Source organism: Cynoglossus semilaevis, chromosome 10 (assembly GCF_000523025.1).
Source record: "Cynoglossus semilaevis isolate Cse_v1.0 chromosome 10, Cse_v1.0, whole genome shotgun sequence".
Classification (NCBI taxonomy): Eukaryota; Metazoa; Chordata; class Actinopteri; order Pleuronectiformes; family Cynoglossidae; genus Cynoglossus; species Cynoglossus semilaevis.
In genome coordinates, this window is record NC_024316.1 from 16,665,659 (window position 1) to 16,690,450 (window position 24,792).

Consider the following 24,792-nt stretch of genomic DNA (forward strand, 5'->3'; position numbering starts at 1 on the left):
TTGCTGTTTATTATAGATGATAGTATTTCTGAATTCCAGACTGGTCTGGGAGATCTGATTGAAGTGACTTTGATGTGAAATCATGGCCTCGGGTTGGAGGAGTCGTGCTTTGAGCTACTTGATGTTGTGTGATGTTTCAGTGATAAATAATCGGAGGAGTTCGATCTGAGCCACAACATCTAAAGTTCCCCTGACAGAACGTCCAACAGTGAGAACACGACGGAAAAGAACCGCTGCAGTCGTGGGTTTACTGGCACATAAACGTCAGTCTGGACTGCCCTCTGGTGGTAGACTCTAAAATAAACTTTGTTTCGGCAGGCCTACACTCAGGTAAAAAGAACTTGCTCTTTGTCTTAACATATTTCCGTACAAACTTTGGATTACGTCAAGTTTTAGTCCATTTGTACAATAAATATTTTCAAACTGTTTGTCCTCCATTGAGTACATCATGGTACATTTATATTGGGCTATGAATATTTAACCATTTTTTAAAATACTTTTAATAATTTAATACTTTTTTAGTGTACTACTTCAGCAGTAAAACACTAGACATTTAACAACAAGAAGTGAGAAAATGCCTCTACCTGCTCCTGGGACATGGAGACCGTGGACCGAAGTCAGCTGGGATGTAGTGACGGTTAGTAATGGATGATCAGCCGGAGTCGGAACGGAGGAAAGTGCTGCAAGTAAATTTAGAATAAACACAGATAGTGACGGAAGAAGAAAAAGAAAAGAAAAGAGGCCGGATAACTCACAATAAAACTAAACTCAACTAATGAAAAGTATTTATTCAAAAAACGGTTAAAAGTAAAGATAAAGCAGCGTGGAATGCAGGTATAAATATACTTACCACAAAAGTAGGAACGTCAGTTTAGATGAGAACCTTAGGGACTGAGAGAATGTCAAACATCAGACAAAGAATTGGGTTTAATTATCAGTATGGAGAAACGATAAGTCACATTTAAGAAGGAAGGCTAAATACAAGAGGATCATCTGTTTCATTAGCGATGATTAAGAATATTCCTAAAATGATTTTTCTTAATGTGCATTACATATAACTCTAAATAAATCTGTAAAAGACATTTCACCATTTCTCATGAACTGCATTCGTACGGCACAAGCTAAGAGTGGGCTCGGAATTAGCCGCGAATCAGCCATAAAATACAAGATAAGCTAATGATAAGCTTTAGTCATTACAGCAGGTAATGACTAAACGTTTAGAAAGTTTGGAAAACTTTGACGAAGGACATGGGAGAGTCAAAACGTTTTAAGACAGATGTTGACAAGAAGAATTTGAATTTTTTCAAATGTTATTTTAATATATATTTATCAATGTTGGTTTTACTCGATCAGAGTTTTTTTCTTCTAGCAACATTCGCTGTTTTGTTTTGTTTTTTTGTGGCGACGTGTTCATTTCCTGTGTGGGATCAATAACGTTTGTTCTAATCTCATCGAATTTAATCCTGTTTTGGGTTTAAAAACGTAGACTATACGGTAAGTGAAGGAGCGCGCGTCCTTGGCGTCTTGTGTGTAGCAGCTCGACTCCGCTGCCATATACGGTAAGTGAAGGAGAGTGCACGCGTCCTTGGCGTGTTGTGTGTAGCAGCTCGACTCCGCTGCCTTCAGGGTAGCAGTGAAAGTGAGTGTGCTGCGGCTCAGTACCTGTCAGTCAGGTCGGCTGGCAGCACCTCAACAAACAGAGCAGGTGGAAAGGAAAGATAAGTCACATAGCAACATGTCACCGAGCAGCACAAAGCCGCCTGTGTTGCTGTGACATCACACAGCCGCCTCCTCTGTCACTCCATCTGCTTTCAAACAGACTTTTTTTTTTAAGCGAAGAATAAGTAAAAACCTGATTCGTATTCCTGGTTATAGGTTCATTTGATGTTCGGCTGCTGTCGGTTTGATTTGACGCCTGCTCGTGTGTGTTTTTATCGCTGCTAAATCACGGCGTCTGAATGTGAATGATCAGAAGTTTGAAGTGTGACATATAACAGCAGATATTTTTAGTATTGCGGAAACTGTAGGGTGTGTTTGTAGAAAATGGGCTGAAGTTAATTCATGTGTGCAGGGCAGGGCTCTAGGAATCACTGTAATGGCTTATTAAGAGGAATTTGGCAGAGATGCACAATAAACACAGATCACAGACAGTAGCCCCCTTGTGGCATGAGAGGGTAAGACGCTGCCAAGTCACACTGGTGCAGAAGCACTAATTGATAAATGCATGTGTTTTTCATGTGGATAAAGATGATAATAATAAAATAATAAAATAAAAGTACTGAGTCCAGTACCGAGTATTCCACAGACTTTGTTCAAATATGGCAGGAGGCTCAGGTTGTCGGACAAAAGCTTCACAGCTGAGGGAAACAGGTTGCACAGGTTGGCTGACATCAGATCAGATAAACCCTGTGGAGCTGAGGCTGAACACTGAGGCTTCTGTTTGTGACTTTTCATATCACATGGTAACATAGAGGTCTGTGGCTGCAGTGACAGACAGTGACACAGTATACCAGTCTGCAGCAGTGCAGAACACGTACGTTTGAATACGAAAATATCTTGTCTTAGGTTACAGGAAGTATATGGCATTTTTTTATTAATAAATTTATATAAACAACACGATTTACCTGCATCTAATCAAAAACAATGTTTTATGTTTAATAGCCATAACCTGCAAAAACACGTCCAGAAATTAAAGTGAATTTAAGGAATTAAAGGTATTCAAGGTTGAGAAAAGGCAAAAATAACCAAAGAGGAAGGCTGAGTGGGGGAAAAAAAAAGAACAGACAGCGATGTCAAAAGTTCATATGTGGCTCATAAGATAACAGCACACACTTGAAGTGACATCGCAGGATCAGTGCCTGTCAGCAGCATCAGTGATGGAGTTTGACAGGAAGGCTCTTGTTAACCAGAGAAGCAAAACAGGAAATGGATAAATACGTGGTTACTTTGCTCCTTGAAAAGATCTGCAGTGCTTTCGAAAGTAGAATGGAAATAATGGCTGAAGAGAGTTGGAGCTGACAGAAGAAGGAGGTCAGGGGGTTATTTTTCTTGTACAAATCCTGACGTCTCTTCAATCTGAAGGTGTCCTTCAGTGCACCTGCTGTTTATAAAACAGTTCGAGATTTGTTTCAACATTGTTCTCAAATAATATCTTCCGTCTGCTTTCCTTCCTGATGAAGGCCGTGAAAAGGGAATGTCTGGGAAGTCATGTGTCCAACAGGCTAGAGCAAAAGTCTGGTGTTGTTGTGACGTGACTCACAGCTGACCCAGACGTCAGCTGATGGTTCTCAGTTTCTACGGTAGAAATATTCCAAAGTCAGCTTCAGCTTCATAGAGCAGAGTGGAAAAGACCAGAATGTTTTCAACCATGACTTTAGTCTGGACCTTTGAGTCTTTCCTTTTTCTTTGTGTGACACAACTGAAGCAGCTGTGACGTCTGCCCTCAGAGTCAACATTCACTCAGAGGTTTGGTATTTGACAGGTAAATGATTTACCTCCCTTATCAACCATTATAAGGGAAGTTGGTCATCGTTTTTATCTCACTGTTGATGTGAGTCAGTTGAAGTGAGTTGGATTAATAGCAGGCTAGTCCTTGATCCTGGGTATAAAAAGATTATTCTAAAACACTGGTTCTCAACCTTCCTACACTGTGTACACCTCAAGAAAGATTTGGCTTTAAACATTAAACCACAGCAGCACAGGCCCACACAATTTAGCTAAGCACACTACAGAGAAGAGATTTATTCATTAAAAAAAATAGTTGTATTTATTTACCAGCTGAAGCTACACTGTCCAATAAGTTAGAAATACCACTGACGCTAAAAATTAAATCTGACACTGAATGCAAACACACTACTCAGTAGGGGGAGTCAAAGTGCCAACTGTGGTACGAGTACCATCATTGTCGGTTCCGTAGTATAGCGGTTAGCACTCATGCCTCGGAAGCAGAGAGCAGAGTCCTGGGTTCGATTCCGAGAGGAACCACATTGTAGGTAGCCAATCTGCTGATAACACAAGAACTTCCTAACTTTGGGATCAATAAAGTTCAAATCAATCAATCATCACCATAGTTTGAGATTCACTATCACAAAGGGTGATATTTCTTGATTCACTTCTGGCTACGCACCAAGTAAATAAAACCTCTGCCAACAGTTTATTATAGGAATTCCCTTTGGCACTTCTTGGCCAATGAGGTGAAGAGCGAAGATGACGAGCAGTGACGTGCACTGACACCTTGTGTCCATAGAGTACCTGGCGTTTGAAGCTGCTTTTACAGTGCACTGTGGCTGACCATCCTGGAGCCCCAGTATTCTGAGACACTGACCTGAGTGTGATGTATCAGTCTCTGAGCAGCCCCAGCTTCTTCAGTGCCTTGCGTCGGGCCTCTTCGTTGTCCGACCGCGGGCAGATCAGTACACTGACGCCCTCAGAGCGAGGCAGCTTCTGAGAGCGCTGGAGGGCTGAGTAGTCATGCACGGACCTCCGTGAATCTGGCTGCGGACTGCTGGCAGGGGCTGCCTGTACATCCTTTCCTTGAGTGCTTGTAAATTCTTTCCCACTCCCCAGAGAGGCGGGCCTTGGCCGACTCTTACGCAGCTGACTTGCCAGATTAAAGTCTTGGCCTGCCATTAAGCTGCTTAGACCTGGGCCTGAGCGCTCCAGGGTGGCTGATTTAACACCTGTGGTATTGGGTGGAGCTGGGTGTCTGGTCATGGAGGGTGATGGAAGATGAGGTCCAGGAGTCTTCTGGTTTGGACTGACATCTAAAACATCCTTAGCAGCTGCTTCTTCTTGCCCAATGGGGTCACTGAACGCGGCAGGAACTGGAAGAATTTCTGAAACTTTGGCATTAACCGATGCGGCGTCAACAGGAGGAGAGAGTGCAGGGACAGACACAGGAGGTCGATTGAAGCTCGGTGTACGAGGAGTTGCTGGACTGACCGGAGAAGGAGGCGCTCCCCAAGAGCTTCTAGTTTTATGAGAACCTTTGGGGCTCTGGACAGGACTTGAATCCGTCTCGTCACCTTTTAAGAGACCCAGCTTTCGCAGTGCCTCCATGTGGACTCTCTCCTGTTCTGACGGCACAAAATGACCCAAGTTGCTGTCAGTGCCGGCACCTGATGTGTTAGGTGACTTCCGAATGATGTTAGCAGGATGTTTCTTAGGCTTAGGAGCCACAGCAGGTGGACTCTTAGGTTCCATGTGTTCTGGAAGTGGACTCCTTAAGTCATCGGGGATCACATGAGGGGCCTCTGGTGGGAGGTAAATTGCAGGAGATGCACTCACACAGGAAGGCACTTCAGACAGAGTCGAGCTTTCCTGAAACACAGAAGAACTCTCTGACGTTTTCCCCACACGGGCTCTCTGACGTAGCTGTTCTAGGTCAACAGCTGCACCCGAAGGGTTGGTGGATGGACCTGAGTTTTTGATTCCACCTTGGTCTGCACGAGGATTTGGCTTGTCCATAAAATCCGAGGGTGGAGGGATCAAAACCAAATTATTTTCGGAGGGCTCAACAGGCTGAGCTGAGTGAAGACTGGTACTTGCGATGATCTTAGGATGACCAGATGCATCCGTAGTTACACAAAGCACTCTCGACGGAGAGGCTGATGGAACTGATTCATCGGTAACGGGTTGAGGTTGAGTTCCCTTCTCGGATGATGAGGGGAGATGTGTGTTGGTTTCAGAAACAAGGTGAGTCTCTATTTTAGTGGTGTGGTTCAAAGTTTGATGCTCATCTCTATCAGACGCTGACATGGAATTGGAAAAGTCTAAAAAGAAAGAACAGTGACAGAGTTTAAAGGAACATCTATTTTTTGCATCTACTCACATTTTTTTTTTTCATTCTTTGGCTGGGTTTGCGACTTGTACTCTGGTGCGACTTATATAATAAATTTCCCATGTTTGTTATTTTCCCACTGACAGCCGCTAGTGGGCACTCTAGCTGGCCGGTGTGACTTATGCTCGGAGTTACCTATAGTCTGGAAAATACAGTATTTATTTATTACTATGGGAAAGTGTACAATAAATTGCAGAAAGTAACTAAATAACTAAAGCTCAAGCTAATTAAATAGTGTGCAACATACCCTTCCCTTTAGTCCCACCTGTTTTTCCTGACCAATCTGGTTCATCGTTGGAAAAACCACTGTCCTCTTGCACCTCCAGAGCTTCGATGGTTTCCTCCAAATACATGAGACACGCTCTCTCCTCTGCAGATAAGTGCTCCATACTGTCCTCACTCTGCAAACACAGGAACAGGACACGACAGTAAAAGTCACCACACTGACTGACATTCACGTTGCAAATAACTGATACGGTCAAACAAAAGGTTCTTTTTAACTTTTTATTATATTTTATTATTCAGTTAAATATTGCCTGCTGTCATCAATAAAACCCGAAAGACCTGAAAGTGTTCAATCATTGTCCTAAGGGAGAAAAATACTGTCGGAAAGATTCTTGGACAATCTGATTCTTGGAGGAAATCAAATAATATTAAAATCAGACTTCATTTTTACTCACAAATACACACTTGACAGTGACAGTAAAATCAGGTTATTATCAAAACGAACTCCTACAAAAGGTCATGTGGTGTAATGAGGGTAGTTCAGTCATGTAGAAATAGGTTTAGCAATTTTACTTTTCAAAACCAATGTTAAATTATGGCCTTAATTTAGTAAACGTCGGTGGATTATTTTCTTTACTCAAGACACTGCTATATTCCAGGAAGTCGATGTCAGATTCATCAGGCTCAGAATAACTGGTTGAGTCAACATCAGACGACAGACCCATAAATGAATTGACCACTAGCGGTTCCAGGACATGATCCCAATGATGTGTTGGAGACATTTGTGCACAGTGTTCCAGCTGGACCCACACAAATGATTCTGTCTGACATGAAACAATGCAGACTGATATTATTGTAGCTGTGTCTTATCATAAATGTGACTTGTTTTTGGCAAAGCGATTACTTCACCGGTTCTGGAAACATGTCGAGTTACATTTCACAATTTCAGTATCACTGTGATCTGGACAGACAGACACAGACTCAGACAAAGACAAAGACAAGTGTTCTCCTTATTGTCCATTTAAGACCATAAAAGAATGTTGATCAATCAATAACTAAAACTCATATGTTTGATTGATGTTGATCAATCAATAACTAAAACTCAATCAATCAGTTCAAATGCAAACTGCATCAATAGTGGTATTTTTTTAAATTAAAACATATAGGTTTTGTAAGACGAGATAATGAACATCATGTCATGTTATCACTAGAATAATAATAATAATAAAAAAAGAATTTCCAGGAGTATCAGGTGTAATGTTTAGTCTCTAAACAGTCGGACAAAAGGACTATTTACACCACTCTGGTCCAGCTCTTTCTGACAACGGAGTCTCTATGTACCAGTCAGAAAGAGGGCTGCCAAGATTAACACAATAATAATAAAAATGTGCGTGTCATACATTGAGCTTCATCATCATGTGACCAAGGTCAAGTGACCTCCAGCAGCACTTACGAAGGCAGAGTTCACGCTGATTACACTTTCGCAGCTTCCGGCACTGTCATTGTTGCTCAAGGACTCCATGGCAATGTTGCCTGTCCGCAGGTCACTCCTGGGCATGGCATAGGGAACAGGACGAGAGGGGAGGTCTTCGCAGGACGACTCTGTGGGAGAGAGTAAACGTAGAAATGTGAGAAGAAGACAAAGGCAAAGTCATTAAAAAGAATGGAACAATGTGAGTGTATTTTAACATAATTAAAATGATCACAATAATTTTCAATAATGACTGTCATTAACACATTTCCGTTTGCTGTTAAATTTTGCACAACCAATTTCCTGTAAGCAGTTCCAGGAAATAGCCAGGCTACGAAATGAGAAGAGAGAAAAGGTGTTCAAACCGGATGGATAAAAAAAAGAAATGGAAGGATAAAAAATCCACCGGATGGATAAAAAAAAGAAATGGAAAAAAAGAAATCCAATAAAACAAAATAAAGACTTAAAAAATATGAGCAAAAATATTTATTATATCATATTTATACTTTTAACCAGTAACATAGACTAATATTTTAGTCAGGAAAGTTTTATGTAATTATAATTTATATCCAAAATAAAAATAAACAGCCATTAAATTATAAACTGAATTTAAAATTTTTTTTTATAGTGCTATCACTAACTTTATCATGTCATTATAAATCGACTTGATAAAGTAATCGACAATTACAAGTCATGTTGTTCCAAGCACAAATTCTTATCTTAACAGCAATGGAATATTTAATTACCATAATAATGAAATAAAACTAGAGCAGAGATCTTCACAGATCATGTCATTCTGTCAAATGCATTTTGAAAAACAAACATTTGTTGAACTCATAGATTAGATTAGACTATTGATCCCAAAATGGGAAAATTAACAACAAGGACAAAGGTAGAAGAATTGATATGAAAACAAAAAAACATAAAAGCATTTAATCCTTGAAAACATGTATAGCATAACAGCTGCGCACAATGAGAATACTGACACGGTGATGGCTTCAACAATGTGTGCAATAAGGAACACTAATAAGGGTCACAGTAGGGACAATGAGGGACGCCAAACCTGGCCCATTCAGTCAGGTCATAGTGACAGCCCTACGTGGAGCCCTGGTTCAAACCTGACCTTCTGGCTCGTTGGCATGAGAACACAACAAGAACTGTTGAAAGAAGAAACACTGATCACCAACACCTGCACTGCGATGTATTTATTGGAAACACGGCTCAGGTGACGAAGCAGTCAGTGGCCGTCTGCTGCTGATTTATAGCCTTTGGCCTGTGTAGCTGTGCAGAATGGCACAAATGCCTACATGACTGCAGCCAACACCTGCACTGAACTAAGCTGCAGGTGTGTGTGTGTGTGAGACAGTGTGAAAGCTCACTGCACCTCCAGCTGAGTCAGGATTTAATAGTGACAGGAATGTCACTTTGCTAGTTTCCGCCTATTTTAAGAGAACTGTTAAATTCAACCCAGCGCTATGATGTGATGTGACAGTAAAACATTTTGACTTTAGAGCTGAACACCAGCACCTTTAATTTTTTTTACATTTTATCACTGTTGAAAGTCACTTTCGTGAGGTTTTTAAACACATCTGAGAGTATCATTTACACTCCACCATGACAAATGGAACCGTGTTCACAAACAAGGTGGTCCAAAAATGTCAAGTATGCGTTCAAAGGGGAGCACTGAAAGAAGTGGTTTAATGATTAACACTAAAAAAATGTTCAACAGCAGGTTGTGAAACTCTCAACCTGCTGCAAAAAAGAGAAATATTTCATTAATGTTTAGCTTGGCAGCTGAAGGACTATTGACATTTAAGTGCAAGTATGTGAGCTCTTTTTCTGTCAATGTCTTTACCAAACCACTGAATGAGGGCAGATAATAAAAACCTACTGTCATCAATATATCATCACTCAAAAACAAGTTCCCATTGATCATGGCATATGATCTGCATAATTAGGGTCACACATATGGTTGGTTAATTGTGTTACATGTTTTTCTGCTGAGTAATTTATGTTAAATTAGTTTTGTTGCAATAAGAGAAACAAAAACAAATTTTACTTGGCTCTGATTTTAAGCACTTCTCAGGTTGTTGGTGTTTTTCCAGTTTGATATGTCAATGGTAAATTACTACATTAGAAGAAAGTTATAACTTATAACTCATACATTTAGAATTTAATGTAAAAAAACCCTCCTGTTCGTGACATTAAAAAAAAAAATTAATAAGCCTGCACATCTCCTGTATTTTCAGGATTCTCAGGTGAAAAACCAAATTGAGTTGCAAAGATTACAGATCAATAAATGACAAACTGGTTTAATTGGTTTCTCTAAAGGTTATCCCACTATTTTGACTTTATTAAAATGTAAAAATGAATTTCAATATTTCAAACGCATTTTAGTTTCTTTGCTTCTCTATGACTTTAGACTGTAAAACCTTTAGATGACATTTGACAACAGTAACTGACATTTCCCCAACCCATTTTCACGTTAAAGAAAATATAACTTTGATTGTATTGCGACTTTTCGATGAAAGTTAGACGCTGCTGCGATACAACCTGAGATATTTTTAGGGCATAAAAACCGAATCGATTTCACAAAGTCAAAGCGAAGTAATAATGCGTATATAGGAAATAAAGTGCACATATACTATTTGAACACATCACTAATGTCATAAACACTTGTAAACATGCATTTATACTGAGGTAGTGTCGTTTTCTGCCGCGACAACTCGACCGAGAAACAGCGACTTTTGTCACGAAACTACGTATCAACATTCTCTCGTCATTTAAAAATAAAACAAAGAGAAACATTTCTCTACTCACGTGTTCAGCTGCTAAAGATTCGACGTCTTGAGCAACATTTGAACTTCTTTCATTTCGGGCCTAGTGGGTTTAAAACAAACCTCCGCGGTTGTGTCAGACCTCGGCTTTGAAACATTACAGCGACTGGCGACTGAGAGAAGGTAAAAGCAGGAAGTGGGTGCGAGCAGGTGAGCCAATTACCTTTTCGAACAGGTTGGCACATGACCAATCAGCGAACACCTGCATGTGACGTTTCCAAGATGGACTCGATGGTAGGAATAGACCCAACGGTCAGATACGGGCAATTTTCAAACGGAACCGGATTCATTATGAAAAAATTTAATGTTAAATATGTAAATTATACCTTTTGATTCACACTGCAATGAAAGCGAAACAATAGCAGATGAAAAGAGTTATTAAAAGGTTGTTTTAGTTTTTTTAAGTTAGTTAATAAACCATGTAATAATATAGTTTCTGCTTCCTGATTTATGTTACAACAAGAACTATGGGGGCACAGGTAAGAAACAATAAGGCATTGCATCACAGCAATGGACACAAAGCAGTAAACAGACAAAATCAAACACCACCACCATCTCTAATTGCGCAATTTATTAGTTGTACAATTATGAAAAATATTCATATAAAAGCCTGGAAGCCCAAGATTATTTACAATCTTTTTTTCTTTTTTTTTTTGGAAGTGAGGTCCCTCTTCTGAGTCATTTTCTCAGCCTTTATTTAAATCACAGGGTGTTTATTCACGATATGTTTAACTTTATAAGACATAGTCCTTTTCTCTGTTTTGACAAATGTCAAAAAAAATTATATACGTACATACATACAGACATATACACATACTGTATATAGAGATATCTATAAAAGCAAAACTCATTCAAGTATGAAAATACAGACTACTATATTTCATGTACAATATCATTCTCATCATTATTGTCATCAGATTAGTCCCAGCGTATATCTCCTGGTTCTGACTAGAATGTGCAATAGCAGAATGGGACCAGTCTGTAGGCTGACAGTGCCAACTGGAGCAGGCTGACAGCGACAGTGTACCATACGATTAACGTACTGGCCCTTTACAAAGTACCACATATACCATTAAAAAAAACAAAACAAAAGGACCTGACTACGTACCTTAACATGAGTTGACATTAAAAAATTAAAAAAATTCTACCATAACAGTCAACAAACTGAGGCTTAATCAGGAGAGACATGCTATGCCCTATTGTTGAGTTCTGTGGCTAAAAGCTAAAGAAGAACCCAGCCTGTGTGGCAGGTTTGGTGAAAGTCTTGGCAAGATTAACTGAACAAAGATGCAGGCGGGAAGTGAGAGAGCCACACCTGATCCAGTCCCTGCCCTAAGACAGGTCATTGTTACTTAAAAAAAGCAATTAAATATAAAACCAAAGACAGAAGGAGAGAAAGAGAGCGAGAGAGAAACTTTTAAATCAAATAAAAGCCACTCCCTGTTACATTGCTATAAAACAGTGTAGTGTCAGTTTCTATGTCCTGTCTGCGTCTGATTCAACAGTTGTTCTTGTTTGTCACAGTTACACACTGTGTACCGTGGACAGTGGACGTCATAATGAGATGCTACAGTGTGAAATTATACAGTTGTACCTACAGTGTAAAGTCTCTTAGTAAGTGTGTACCTCCACAGTATAACGGAAATTCAAACAAAACGTCTGACAGGAAACTGATTAACGTACCAAGACCCCATATGGGGTCCACTCCTACTCCAACTTCCTCTACCTGGAACTCACAGCTGAACCAAAATGGTTTCCCCTTTATATCATAACAGACCTCACATCCAATTTCTGGCTGCGTACGGAGGCAAAGCTGTAAAATCAAATGAACAGACAATGCATGCACTGATGAAAACATTTTTTTTTCCTCAGGCCTGTGTGTGTGTCAATGTGGCCACCATCCACCTGGGGGCGTGTTCTGCAGCACTGGGGTCACTTTTCCTACAGTACCCAGCTCTATCTGACAGGCTGGGAGGGGCCACAGTGTTCAGCTATGGGGAGGGAAACAGACACATGCAAAACAAAGGTAAGAGCAAAATAAAGTCAAGGTAGGAAAACCATAAACGACAAAACACAAACAGATGGACGATGAATGGAGGTGAATTGAGCTCATTGTCATTATTAACGCCTTTGACTGGCAGCAGTGAAACATTAACATGGAGCGCACAGTCAAAATAAGGGAGGACAAGGGGAGAAATGAAAGGGGGAAATAAACCTGGGGATTCATAAGAGCTTTGATAATTATTTAAATCCATAGAAGCATCAAGTTGAAATTCCAGTGATCTGACTGAAAGACAATGAGGAGTATGCCATCTTCATGCTAATACAGTTAGCAGTAGTTATGATGTGGACCTGCAGGATAGGGAGATGATTTTTTTGGTCTTCATTGTTGATACCGATAAGATAATCAATATTTAAATTGTATTGTTTAAGAATTAACAAGACAAAGTATGTAATATATAAAATTAAAACATCTCCAATAATGCAGCAAAAGGGAACTGTTTGAGAAGTATCGTGAACCCGCTGGCGAAGAAAAAGACTGGTTATCCAGGGATCTTTCAAGCATAGTTTGAAAATTAAAGCACTGTTGTCATATGCCAAAAACAACTGAGATAATGTTAGCATTAGCTCATATGCCAATGGATATGCTGCAGCTGTCTGCTCATGTGTAGAAACACTGTTGCCTTTATCGCTTTGTCTGTCAACTGGAATTACGTTATTGGTCGATAAAAAGTGGCGAGTGATAATTTATCTGCAATTGATGATATCGTGCGTCCACGTTAGCCTACTACCAAGATGGAACCCAGAAATATCCCTGTGTCTGTGGCTTCAGACAGAGACCTGTGTAACCCCCTCCACAGTCCCCCAGACATTTGTCTTCCTTTACAGTCACAGCCTGAAATTTCAACTGATGCATCAAATAACAGAACTATTATTTCTAACAGTTTCCTCAGCTAACATGTCCGTCCAGGTACAAACAACTGCGAGCCGCGCTCGGTTGTAGGAAATACAGTATTTTCCATTACTGGAGGGGAGTGAGGAGTGAGGAGTTCAGAGACGCAAATTACAAGCCTCAGAGCAGCCGTTGCCTGACAGAGCAGTAAAAGCAGCAGGAAACAAAACGACAGCTTATTACTGAGGAGCGAAGTCTAGTGGGAAAAACAAATAAAGTTCTGGAGGCAAACACAGGGAGTGGAAAACAGTAAAGGGTAGTGGAGCATTAGTAGTGTGAATGACATCGACCATAACTAGCAGGGCGGCTGAGGGTGGGGTGGGGGGAGCGAGAGTGAGAGGACAGGGGTCCAGCCCAGCGGAGGAGAGGCAGAGTCACAGTGAAAGGCACACAGAAAGACGAGAGTGAAGAGGGGTGAGACCAGACCCAGGTCAGGAGGTTGGGACGAAAAGGATTCCATTTAGAATATGGTGGTCTCATACTTAGTGCTAATAGTGCGCTTGGACTCCTTTGGGTCCACCAGCCATGTTGCACTGCCCTGCGACTGAGCGTCACCCTCCTGGTCCACCAGATCTCCCTGTGGGCAAAGATGATTTGCAGACAGTTATAGACCATGTTATTACAGATTGTTTACACTGGTGCCACCTTGTGGACTGTGTTAGAAGAATACTTTATAACAGTATCACATGAATAATGCACGTATAGTTAACAACCTCTGTCGTCTCCTGGAAGATAATCTGACTATTTTTTCTGTAGTATGCTATGCCTGTAACCTCTCATGTACTACTGCCACATGACCACTGGAGGGCGGCCAAGTCAAATTCAAATTTTTATCAGCGGATTTTCAAGTGTTTGTGTGGTACTGTATATAATTGTAAGTTAAACTTAAGCAGAAGCTGAAACACAGAAAATGGTCTAAAGACACGTAAAGCATTATGGGATTTTATGGTGGTGAGACAGACATAAAGTTCACACAGGAGTGTTTTGTTGAAAATGATAAAAGATTATTTCAAAGTCTTCGGAGCATCAGTGTCTTCTGAGTGGTAGTTTTTTGTTGAAAATGATAAAAGATTAAGTCTTCGGAGCATCAGTGTCTTCTGACTCACCGCTGACTTGCGTACACTTCCACGTGGTTTTGGCACCGGTCGGCCAGACTTCAGCTCTGTGACTTCTGATCCAGGTCCTGCAGGGATGCTGTGGTGCTGTTTGGTCCTCTGGGCCTGCAGAGCCAGCTGATAGGCTACCTCAAAAGCCTGGCCCAACGTCAGAATGATCTCATAGGTCAGGTTCTACACAGAGACAGGGAGAAGACGGGGAATGAAGCAGAAGGCACAGAGAATAAATTAGGCTACGAAAGATTAACGTCAGGTGGGAAGAAATGAAAATTACTTTTATGTACACATACATACTAATATATAGATATATGTATAAACACAAATATATATATATGCATACACATATAGAGACATATATACATTTAAATATATAGATATATGTTTAAACACATATAGATAAATATATATAAATATACTGTATATATATGCATATACATATATTTGGACATTTATCATTTTTTTTCTGCTGAGGGCTGTGTGATAATTTTTTTAAGCCCAAACAGCAGCAACCTCGCCTCAGCACAGTTAAACTTAACAACATATAAAAAAATCTCAGAGCTCAGAGAAGAACCTCGGCAACAGGAACCAGTTGTTAGATTAAATACAGTGTGAAACGACTGTGTCCGTGTAGCAGAGCAGATTAACAGTCCATTTAACAGATGACTCTGAGAACACAGTGAGTAACAGAGGGCGAGTTATCACAGCTGTGTCAACAACGAGGAGACGATCCACCTGGAGATTGGAGACTATCGCATCAGCACAGAGCAAAGACAGGAAATGATGTTGACGGAGAATTAAAAGGTACCCGTCAGGCAAGATTGTAAACGTTTGACTTTTGAATTATCAGGTCATTTTTATGAAGAAATCGTTTCCTTTCCTTACCACATCTACGGTGCTGAAGACGTGGCAGTAGTGGTGGCTGGTCTGCAGGTCCTTGGTGATGTAGGCAAACGTACACAAGTCCTCCGGGTCCTGGGCTGCACATGAAATATTTCTGATCTCGTGCTCGGCGATGATGTTCTGCGTGGTACACATGGTTCAGTCAATAACCAACACATTATCATTGTAATTCATGTTCTGAGAATGAACCAAAATGAGTTTGACATCCTTGTTATGAGGCCTTGTTGTTAGCGTACCTTATTGGCTGCATCAATGAACTTCACCCCTTTGTAGGTGATGGAGAGGACAATGGTTGGAACTTTCCTCATTTGTTCTGTCGACCTCTGGAGGACCACAAAAACAGACAGAAATATTTATGATCCAATCATTTACAGTTTCATTTAGAAAAACAAAAATCAAATTATACTGATGACAACTTGATACACACCCGCATTTTGGCACAAGCGTCCTGGGTCGACTCAGTGCCCCGTAGATCTTTAATAAGCATGGAACCAAGGTACTACGCAGAGAAGAATAAAAAATCTAATTAATTGTACTCATCAGTGAGGTAAAAAATATATTTTCGGATGAAGGGAAAGTTAATGTACACTGGCTTCGTAGGCACAGGTCTCGAAGATGAGTTTCTCAGGTTGGTGATGCCAGTTCTGGACAGGAGTGTAAGGTGCGGCGAGGCTGGGAGGTCGCAGGGTCAGACGAGGCTCGCGAAGTCGCTCTTCAGGCCGTTCCTGGAATCATGGTGGCTCAGGTTATTGTAAACTCTCAGGAGAACGATCAGGTCTGCTAAAATGATGTGACTATAAACCTGAACTTACGTGAATTCTGTGTCGTTCGCTGCGGTGTCTTTGGCTACTGTCGTGGTCACTCTCTGGCACTTTTTTCTTCCCCGTCTCTCCTACAGGCAGCAGAGGGTCCATGGAACGACCTGTGTAGGACTCCATGTGACTGAAGGGGGACGAGGTCTGGGACCCAGGAAGATCGTAGCACTGTGGATCCAGACGTACAGTCAGGGTGATTAAAAACAAAGTAGCAAACTAGGATTATAATTATTTTAAATTTTGACAAATGATAAATGTGTGGACAAAATACAGAAAGGACTACAATGACATATAAATGTGTGGGCAAAATACAGAAAGGACTACAATGACATCATAAATAGCTACACAACTGCAGTTTATCCTTTAATAACATCTTCTCAAAAGACAAACTGTCCATAAATTCAGATAGCGTTTATAAATCTGGCCACATGGGGGCAGAAGTGGTTGGGGCTCAAAGACGCCTGTTCTCAAGCAGAAACTGATGTTTTAAGGTTATCCCCTGATACAATTTTCTACACATGAGTACAGGTATTCTCATTTTGTTACTAAATTTGAAATTAAACTTAAAATGAACAGAAAGTGAGCGGAGCTTTATCTCTATTTCAATTGAAAATATATAACAAACCACTTAATAAATGAACGTTAATGAATTCACACACGACCTTCTTACCCTGATCTGAGACAAGCGTGGAGGTTTGACTGGAGGCTCTTCATACGGCCTCTCTGCTAACGAAGCAATAATGCGTTTCCTGTGACCCAGTAAAGTGATCTTTAGCACCTGGTGCAAACAAGGGTGGTGAAGAAGCTCTTTAGTGTGCAGTTAAGTTTCAGTGTTCAGGTATTAGCTGCCGCCGTACGTCTCACACCACCAACGTTCACCATCACAGTGACTTACGTTGACGATCTCTAGTTCCCACAGGTTCTTGACACAGTCCAGGGTGCGATAGCCGCTGGCCAGGAAGTTGTGTAAATACTCTTGCAGCCCCAGATTCTCCAGCCAGGTGGACAGAGAGCTGCTGCCATCACAGCCCAGAGCTTTCACCTGCAGATGGAACCAGACATTCAATTCAATATTCAATTAAGGACAGAAAAAAAGTAGAGCGAGAAGGACGAGGGAAAATACTGTAAAGGACAAATTTATTCAAGTCCTTTTGAAAAAGAAATGAGTGATTTTCACCTTGGGTAACGACCGCGCTGCGTGAAGGATCTTCTTTCTGTGACTTGGGTCTGTGATTCCAATCTCTCTCAGGTCCTGGTCCTCCATCACGTTGCTCCCCTGTCAAACAAAAAGACTGACGTTGACCTTCAGTCTTCCTACTACTGAAGACACTCACAAAGATCTTCTTCAACAGCTGTGATTTTTTTTATAGCTATCTGCTGCCACCAAGCAGAAAAGTAGTTAATTGTTCTACTTTTCAAGCTTTGACCAGCAAAGAAAAATTATCGGACAATAGTTTACAATTTTTAATCACAAACTAGACTTTAATAGTGTGTCATCTGTGTAGTTGGTTTTCTGTATTAAAAGTATGAAAAAAATCTAATCTCTGAAGAACTGAGACAAATTATGCAGCATCGTTTACTGTTGGGGTTTTATTGATCACAGGCAATGCTGATGCTGCAGAAAAAAGTCAATAATTCCACAGTTAGACGGTCAAACCTCGACTGACTGACTGACTGGCTGCAGGACCAGGAGAATGTTGATGGATGACGTTCAGTGTGTGGGGGCAGGGCAGTCGACAGGGATTTGTGTAAGTGATGGCCGAAAACCCATCTTTGGTTACACACAGAACCACCTCTGAGACCGTGAGGCAGGCAACGGGTAATAGAGAAGGGAGCGATAAATCAATGTCAGACGTGCAGAGTGGTCAGGCACGTGAGATGGACGGAGACAGAGTAGCAGACTCTGACGTTGGCTGCAGTCGTCAGCAGCAAAATGGAAAAAAAACAAAAAACGCAACATGCATGTGAGCAGTTTCATCAACAGCTGATTTCATGGTGTAAATACTAGAATTTTTCATTCATCTTCTACCAGGTAGTCCTAGCAATCATCAGAGGAGGGAGCGGTCCATCACAGGGCCACATATTGAGTCAACCATTCACATAACAATGACCCTAACACAGCAAGTTTGAAGAGAAAATGAGAAAAAAAAACCACCAAGATGAAGAAGAAAACTACTGGGCATCAAAACAACCAACAGATTATTATCTTGCTATAAGACAAGCGCAATAATCACACCTGCCACCGTGTGGCCCCAGATATGTACAATGAAAACAGAAGCTCAGCAGCTAACACAGATATGTCACTGTATCCTAATGTGATGCCTCAGCAGTAACCTGACGCAGGGACCCGTGTGTCCGACCCACAACATGACTGACGCTAATCGACATGACGCTAATTGTGCCCACTTTAACTTACACACATGCACACACACACATACAGAGCTGAGGCAGGACATAAACTGTCTCTAGGTCAAAGCAAACACGCTGTTCTTCATGCAGAAGCCACAGACTTTAATGATGAGGAGGAAGAAAATGTGCAGAGTAATGCCGCACAATGTTCCATGAAGTAACAGTACACAGACTATACTAGTGATTCACAGATGCAATGTGTAATATGATAAAAACCAGGGTGACTTAATAATGTGATTTTATTTTTAAATTAGGTTGGAAGCAAAAAAGAAAACTGATAAAAACAAGAAACAAGGACACGGAGGGCGAGTGAACAGCAACATCATGACTCAGCGCTTTTCCTTTCACACTTCAATCTCATCATCTGCAGCCCACGGGACTGATGTTGGAGCTGGATGAATATTTGTTCTTTCACAGTGAATTGATCTTTACATTTCTGTGCCACTGGAGATCACCTGATATAAGGCTGTGAGGGAGGAAATACGGGAGCAACGCACCGATTCTCCTGTCTCTACAATGAATCACCTCTGCAAAAAACAAGAGGGAAACTTGAAACTATGTGTGAATAGAAGTCGATGCCAAACCAGGCCACTTCACACGTCATTAATAAGAGCAATAACAATTGTCCTCAAGAGTTTATTTGGTACTAAAACTAGACAACAGCGCACAATAAGGCAGTTGTGGATCAATAGCCAGGCTCCCTACAGTAGTAACTGTTCAGGTTGCTAGTTAAAATGCTTTGTTACCGCTTTGTGATATAATCCTTAATCCCTACCACAATCTGAGTTTAAAGTATTTTTTGACCATCAAAATAACTTCCTCTTAGTGCAGAAAATGTTCCCATGAATCACAGGGTCCTCACAACAAAGGGGTGGTTCCAAAACAATGTCCCCGCAAGTAGGTATAACATGTACGCATACACACCTAAAACTACAACTTGGTTGTTTTTGCAAATTTTAGTATCAAATATTAATAATGATTTTTTTTATTATTTTTTAAATAAACACTATTTTGTGTGGAAATTAAACATACTGGACTGGACGTGTCAGTGAGAGGATTAAGACACAAAAAAAAACGCAACCTTGGATTATAAACTTTGTGAAAATTAGCCTAAAATATGGCATCAATTCAACCAGCGCACATTTTGAATAGTTTGTAGTGTAGTTTATGTGTAGCTTCAGTCAGAAGGTACGATACAAAAAAAGTTTAATTTGGGAGAGTTACAAATTTCTAATTTCCCTGAGAACACCAACGTTCCATTCACCTTTGCTACATGTCAACATTTTTTATCTCAACAAAACACCTTATAGAACTCAATGAACCTGTGAAAGACTCAGAGGTGTCAACTTTAGAAGACAGATTGTTGTCTCTCTTCGCCGAAACCTCGACAGCTGCACAAGTGAACGATACATAAGATGAGGAAAAAAGCTGACATCAGCTCGAACGTAAGTGAAAATACGACTTCACAGCAGTGTGAGATCGGTGGTCGGTGCCTGTGTTTGTGCGGTTCATCCAACATCTCTGTACTGTAACAGCAGCCGCAGCCGTTTTTGAAGCCCTGTGAGTGGAGGCCGAGGGCTGCAGGCCTCAGATCAGTCACGCTGACCATCCACAGGAACAGGGAGTCAGGGAGTGTTCTCTGTGAAGGACACGCTGCTGCCAGACAACAGAGACTGATGGGAAACAAAAATAATCCACATCAAAGATTCTGTTGCTTTTTATTCGTCGTCATACGGACGAACCAACATTAACACCCAGAGCGGAGCCTCAGAAAATCAATCCATCAGAGCCATCAGCCCCCGGGGACTTCTGCCTCTAATGCATTCGGCCATTAGTGAATTTCTATTTGTCTGCAGGCGATGGTGACAGAAATGTTCCAACATAACAACTTGGCTTTTAATAAATGACAGAGAACAGTAACAGTGAGAGGAGGAACGACACGTGTTGATGATGTCACTGGTTTAAAACCCGACCAACGGTTTCTGAAATCTTTCTTTTTTCAGCACAGGTTTTAATATTTGTGTACATTTTAGGTATTTTATTGCAAACTATTATATATTTCGTCCTAGTTTTTAATTTCTTTGGACTCATTTTTAGTATTTTATTACAGTTTTGACCAACATTTAAGAAAATCTTGCCTTTTACTTTTGTCAATTATTGGCTAATAAATTATTAGCAAATCCTCAGTTTTTCTTGTAGCCAACGACTCTTCACGAAATCATATTTAAATCAATTAAATCATGTGCTTAATTTTAAACTTATTTCCATTTGTAGTTTTCAGGGCAAACACATTTGTAAATTCCCCCCAGAGAATGACAACAAGCAGTTATCGTCTCCCATCGATTTCAGGCAAACACGTTCCCCTACAGAGTGAAACAAAATCAAAACAGTTTAGGCTCTCGGTGACCTCAGCTGTGACTGGTTAATTATATTTTCATTCTTCTGTTTTAATTTTTAAATTTTTAACAAGCCTGAAGAAAACCTGGGCTGCAGAGTTTGTTTTTTTGTTTCATCGGGCCGTTTGGACCTCACGTCGATGAAAGCAGAGGAGCTCGGTCTCCGCTCCGCTTCTTCAACACAACACAATCACCGCTGCTATCGATTCACTCCTGCAGTTGTGCCTGCAGGACAGACAGAGACCACTGCAGTGTGACCGTCTGACTAAACACAGTTTAATTAGTCATCTCGCTGCACCTCGTCTACGGCTGCGACTCAACTCTCAAACAAATGTTCCTTTTAGTCTCTTTAATCCCTGTGGGAAATTTAAATCCCACCTTCAGAACATTCTCCAGGGATTTTTTAGTTTTGTCATGTTTTTATCTACGCAGCAAAATAAACCAGAGGCTTTGATGGTATTACAGTTTTCTTACCTTCAGTCAGCCGTGGTACACGCTGATCTATAGTAGCAAATTAATGTTGCTGAGTGTATTTAGTACAAACACTACTTTTTTTTCTCCAAAATATAACTTGCAGTTTTATTGCATTAAATGCTTCTTTCTCCAAAGTATAACTTGCAGTTTTATTGCATTAAATGACTTCATACATTAGTTATTGCACCTTATAATAAGACGTGACCGACCCTGCTGCAGCCACTCCATTAACGCCGCAATAAAAGAATAACTGATGATTTGATTCTTACTTTTAGTTCAGATTAAAGTGTGTTTTTATAAGATCAGCAAAGGACACATTTTAAAAGGCCCGTCTTATTTCAGGTGTGGCTAAAGTATCGGTGCTCGTTCTCGACCCGGTGCAGGAGACGACATGAAATCAAACCTGAAACCTTCAGCGAGGCAGGTGATCGTTCTCCAGCCACTCAAACCCCCCATTTGTTTTTTAAGATCTCAGCACATTTCCAATTCTAAAGTGAGAAGTTATTAACAACCTGGTTAACACATCGAGAGTTCAGCTCATCAATCAAATCTGTCACTCTGAATCAATCACAAATACCACTGAACACCGAACGAAGGCGAGTCAGCAGTTTCTGTCAAAGATAAAAGACACATCGACTCTACTGTCGATATAAACAGATGGTCAGAGAGTTAGTGACTAGTTGTTAGTCCTGGTAATTAATCAGCTTCATTAAAAAGTGCTGATTGATTGATCCACACATTCATCAGTAACAGGGTCGACTCCGCCCGACCCAGCAGGTAACAGGTGAGTGTGGGCCACACCCCAGAGTGTCCAGCAGTCCATCAGTGGGCCACATACAGACACAGATTCACAGTCAAACCATGGTCATTTAGAGTCAACAACACAACACAAACTCCATACAGAAAGACTGCGGGCGTTGAACCAGCAACATTCTTGCTGTAAAGCAAGCACTATAATTTTCCACCATTCTTGCAGAAAACACTGGGAACCAAGAAGGGGACAGATTGGAATGACGTCCAAAGTCAGAATGAGATGTGGCGTTGAGTTGGAATTGAACAAGAAAAACACCTGGGTTTTTTCTTCTTCCCTGAACAAAAAGGTGAAGGATTGATGTGACAGGGAGATGAAAACAGTTCAATGGCTGTTTCACTTTCCTCCACTCTGGCTCAGACTTCACCCTCCTCACCCTCCTCACCCTTCATCACTCGTCTTCACTGACAAACACAACACGGCCAACTCCTGGTGGCTTGGCTACAACCACTGCTCACTGGCAGGTTGCTAGTTTGACATCGTATCAAATGAATCCCAGACAGCAGTGTCCCCCCGAGCTGAGGACAACGTTTTAGTGAGACTAAATAATTTTTTGAATTTAGGAATATTTCCTAGCGATCCGTCAACAAGATATTTTTTTCGATTCTCACTCTCAAAAGAACTTTCAGAAATGCTTCATTAAATTCTTTCAGTTTCTTGATGATGCAACAGCCTCTTGGATCAGTTTCCTTCCTGGTCTCACCTTCAATCAACACCACTGATTCTGACGTGTGATCTTTTCCACTTTATGTTGATGATGTGACGACTTACGTGTAAGATTTAAAAAAAAGAAAATTCCAAAAATAAATGGCCTGCCTCTCACTGCTGACAGGAGTTTGAGTGAAGTATCGATCTGATGTATAATGAACCAACATGTTGAATCCAAATGTTTGTATAAATAAAAGCACTTGACAAGAAACACAGAGTCTAATGAGCAAAACCACGACCCAAGAAAAGAAAAACAGTAACACGAGCGAAAACACATCGAACTAAAGTAGAGGTTCAGTGGGACAGTGTAGTGAAGTGAGGACTCACCATGAAGCGCAGGTCGTCAAATCCATTCAGCAGCAGTTTGCTCTCGTACTGTGGGAGGCCCACGTGCTCCAGCCACTCTCCCACCGACTGCTCCAGCAGCCGGTCCGCAGCACCTGCCGACAGGGGAAAGCGCTTCAGCAGGGAGAAACCTTTCAGTCTGTAGCACTGGCACTCTGAGGACGAGACGTGGCACTGCCACATCATCCTCAGCCAGCAGAGCCGAGCGCAGCGGCAACAGGAAGGCGGCGGGGACAGTGTCCTGGATGAACGGGGCATCGGCTCCCGCGGAGAAGCGGGCGCCGAACTACAGACCCGTGGAATGGATTACGGTGGAAGTGATTTTGAACAGGGGCGGGTGGAGGTCGAAGGCTGGCGGTCTACTCTTTGATATGAACTGAACACGTGACGAGCATCAACATAACTGTCAGGGGAATAAAAACGTTCACATGTCTGAGGTCAACTATGACTGACCCAGAAAAAGTCAGTGGCTCTAAGAGGAGCCAGCGATGACATCAGCAGTTATTTAAAAGTTCAGAGACATGGACATGGAATCGAAGTCAGTTCGCAAACGGGCTTAAGCCCGGGAGTGCAGATCCGACACATTCAGCAAAAAAATCCACAGGAGGGACATGTACTTAGCAAAACATCATGAGCAAATTCAACAAAGCAGGAGTTGAAGAAAGTGAAACATGAAAACAAACACAACTGCGGTTCTGACAGCCGTCAGCTGCTACGACGTCACAAGAAACCCTTCCTAAAATGTCGCAGATTCAACTCTAAAAGCAGAGCCCGAGTGGGAGGACTCAATTATACCTTCTACAGACGAGTTAGCTTTATTTGCTTTTAATGATCACATTTTTTTTAATCAAGAGAAAGGAAACACAAAGTTCCGCAACCAAAATCTGCCAACGCACGAAAACGATCAAAAATCAAAGACTCAAAGTAAAAGCTTTACGCCTTCCAAAAGGTTAACAACGTCCTCCTTTAGTTTTTCGCATTTTTACGATCCTCTAACGTAAATGAAGACACGGCCGCCTCGCAAACGTCCTCCTGGTTTTTCCAGAATCTTGGAATCGTAGCAGCAGAAACTACATCCACCCCAGGGTCCACGCCGTCACTTCACACAGCACTTTAGTAATTGCTGGCAGCCAGATTCAAACAACTCTTCTGGCAAGAACGTCAAAGCCACGTCCCCCGTCTCCCCCCCCAGCCTGTCACTCAGGGCGACTGAGGTCACGTCCATGTAAAGACGCTGCCGTCTCCCACAGGCAGGAACACGGAGCGTCCTCAGACCGGTTGGTGTCCTTCTATTGTCCCGACTGTTCACACTCCCACTGCCTGCAATTCCTTTCCTCACTCCCTAACATCTCCCTCTCTCTCCCTCTCTCTCTCTCTCTCTCCCTCTCTCCCTTCTCTCATCGTGTGCCGTCCCCTCCCTTCCTCACCCCCCAATCCCTTACGAGCATCCCCACCTCCCAGCACCACCACACTGCAGGTGGCTGCTCTTTATCA

The 24,792-nt window shown here is 41.5% G+C and overlaps 2 protein-coding genes and 1 long non-coding RNA gene across 5 annotated transcripts in view; all 3 read right to left on the reverse strand.

The window, feature by feature from the left end:
• The window catches only part of LOC103385306 (uncharacterized), a 9,461-nt gene extending 7,920 nt beyond the window's left edge, over positions 1 to 1,541 (reverse strand). The window contains exon 1 of the long non-coding RNA XR_003050923.1: positions 585 to 1,541. This is a non-coding gene — a long non-coding RNA (uncharacterized LOC103385306). The remainder of the gene's footprint in view (positions 1 to 584) is intronic.
• Positions 1,542 to 2,561: 1,020 nt separating this feature from the next.
• Positions 2,562 to 10,801, reverse strand: LOC103385307 (specifically androgen-regulated gene protein). The gene is made up of 4 exons (XM_008319155.3): positions 10,356 to 10,801; positions 7,518 to 7,666; positions 6,105 to 6,240; positions 2,562 to 5,771 (listed from the first exon to the last, which is right to left on the reverse strand). Exons 2-4 carry the CDS (start codon positions 7,620 to 7,622, stop codon positions 4,339 to 4,341), a joined length of 1,674 nt encoding a protein of 557 aa, XP_008317377.1. The 5' UTR covers positions 7,623 to 7,666; positions 10,356 to 10,801; the 3' UTR covers positions 2,562 to 4,338.
• A 182-nt stretch (positions 10,802 to 10,983) lies between these two features.
• anks1aa (ankyrin repeat and sterile alpha motif domain containing 1Aa) overlaps positions 10,984 to 24,792 on the reverse strand; it is a 53,088-nt gene continuing 39,279 nt past the window's right edge. For 2 of the 3 annotated variants that reach the window (XM_025059548.1, XM_025059549.1), the window contains 11 exons: positions 23,281 to 23,393; positions 17,333 to 17,431; positions 17,051 to 17,197; positions 16,826 to 16,933; positions 16,153 to 16,323; positions 15,928 to 16,065; positions 15,768 to 15,839; positions 15,577 to 15,663; positions 15,323 to 15,460; positions 14,432 to 14,614; positions 12,370 to 13,902 (listed from right to left, as the gene is read on the reverse strand). In XM_025059548.1, the coding sequence (XP_024915316.1) occupies positions 13,786 to 13,902; positions 14,432 to 14,614; positions 15,323 to 15,460; positions 15,577 to 15,663; positions 15,768 to 15,839; positions 15,928 to 16,065; positions 16,153 to 16,323; positions 16,826 to 16,933; positions 17,051 to 17,197; positions 17,333 to 17,431; positions 23,281 to 23,393 (1,373 nt within the window). In that variant the 3' untranslated portion in view covers positions 12,370 to 13,785. The other variant, XM_017036072.2, reaches the window with a different exon arrangement.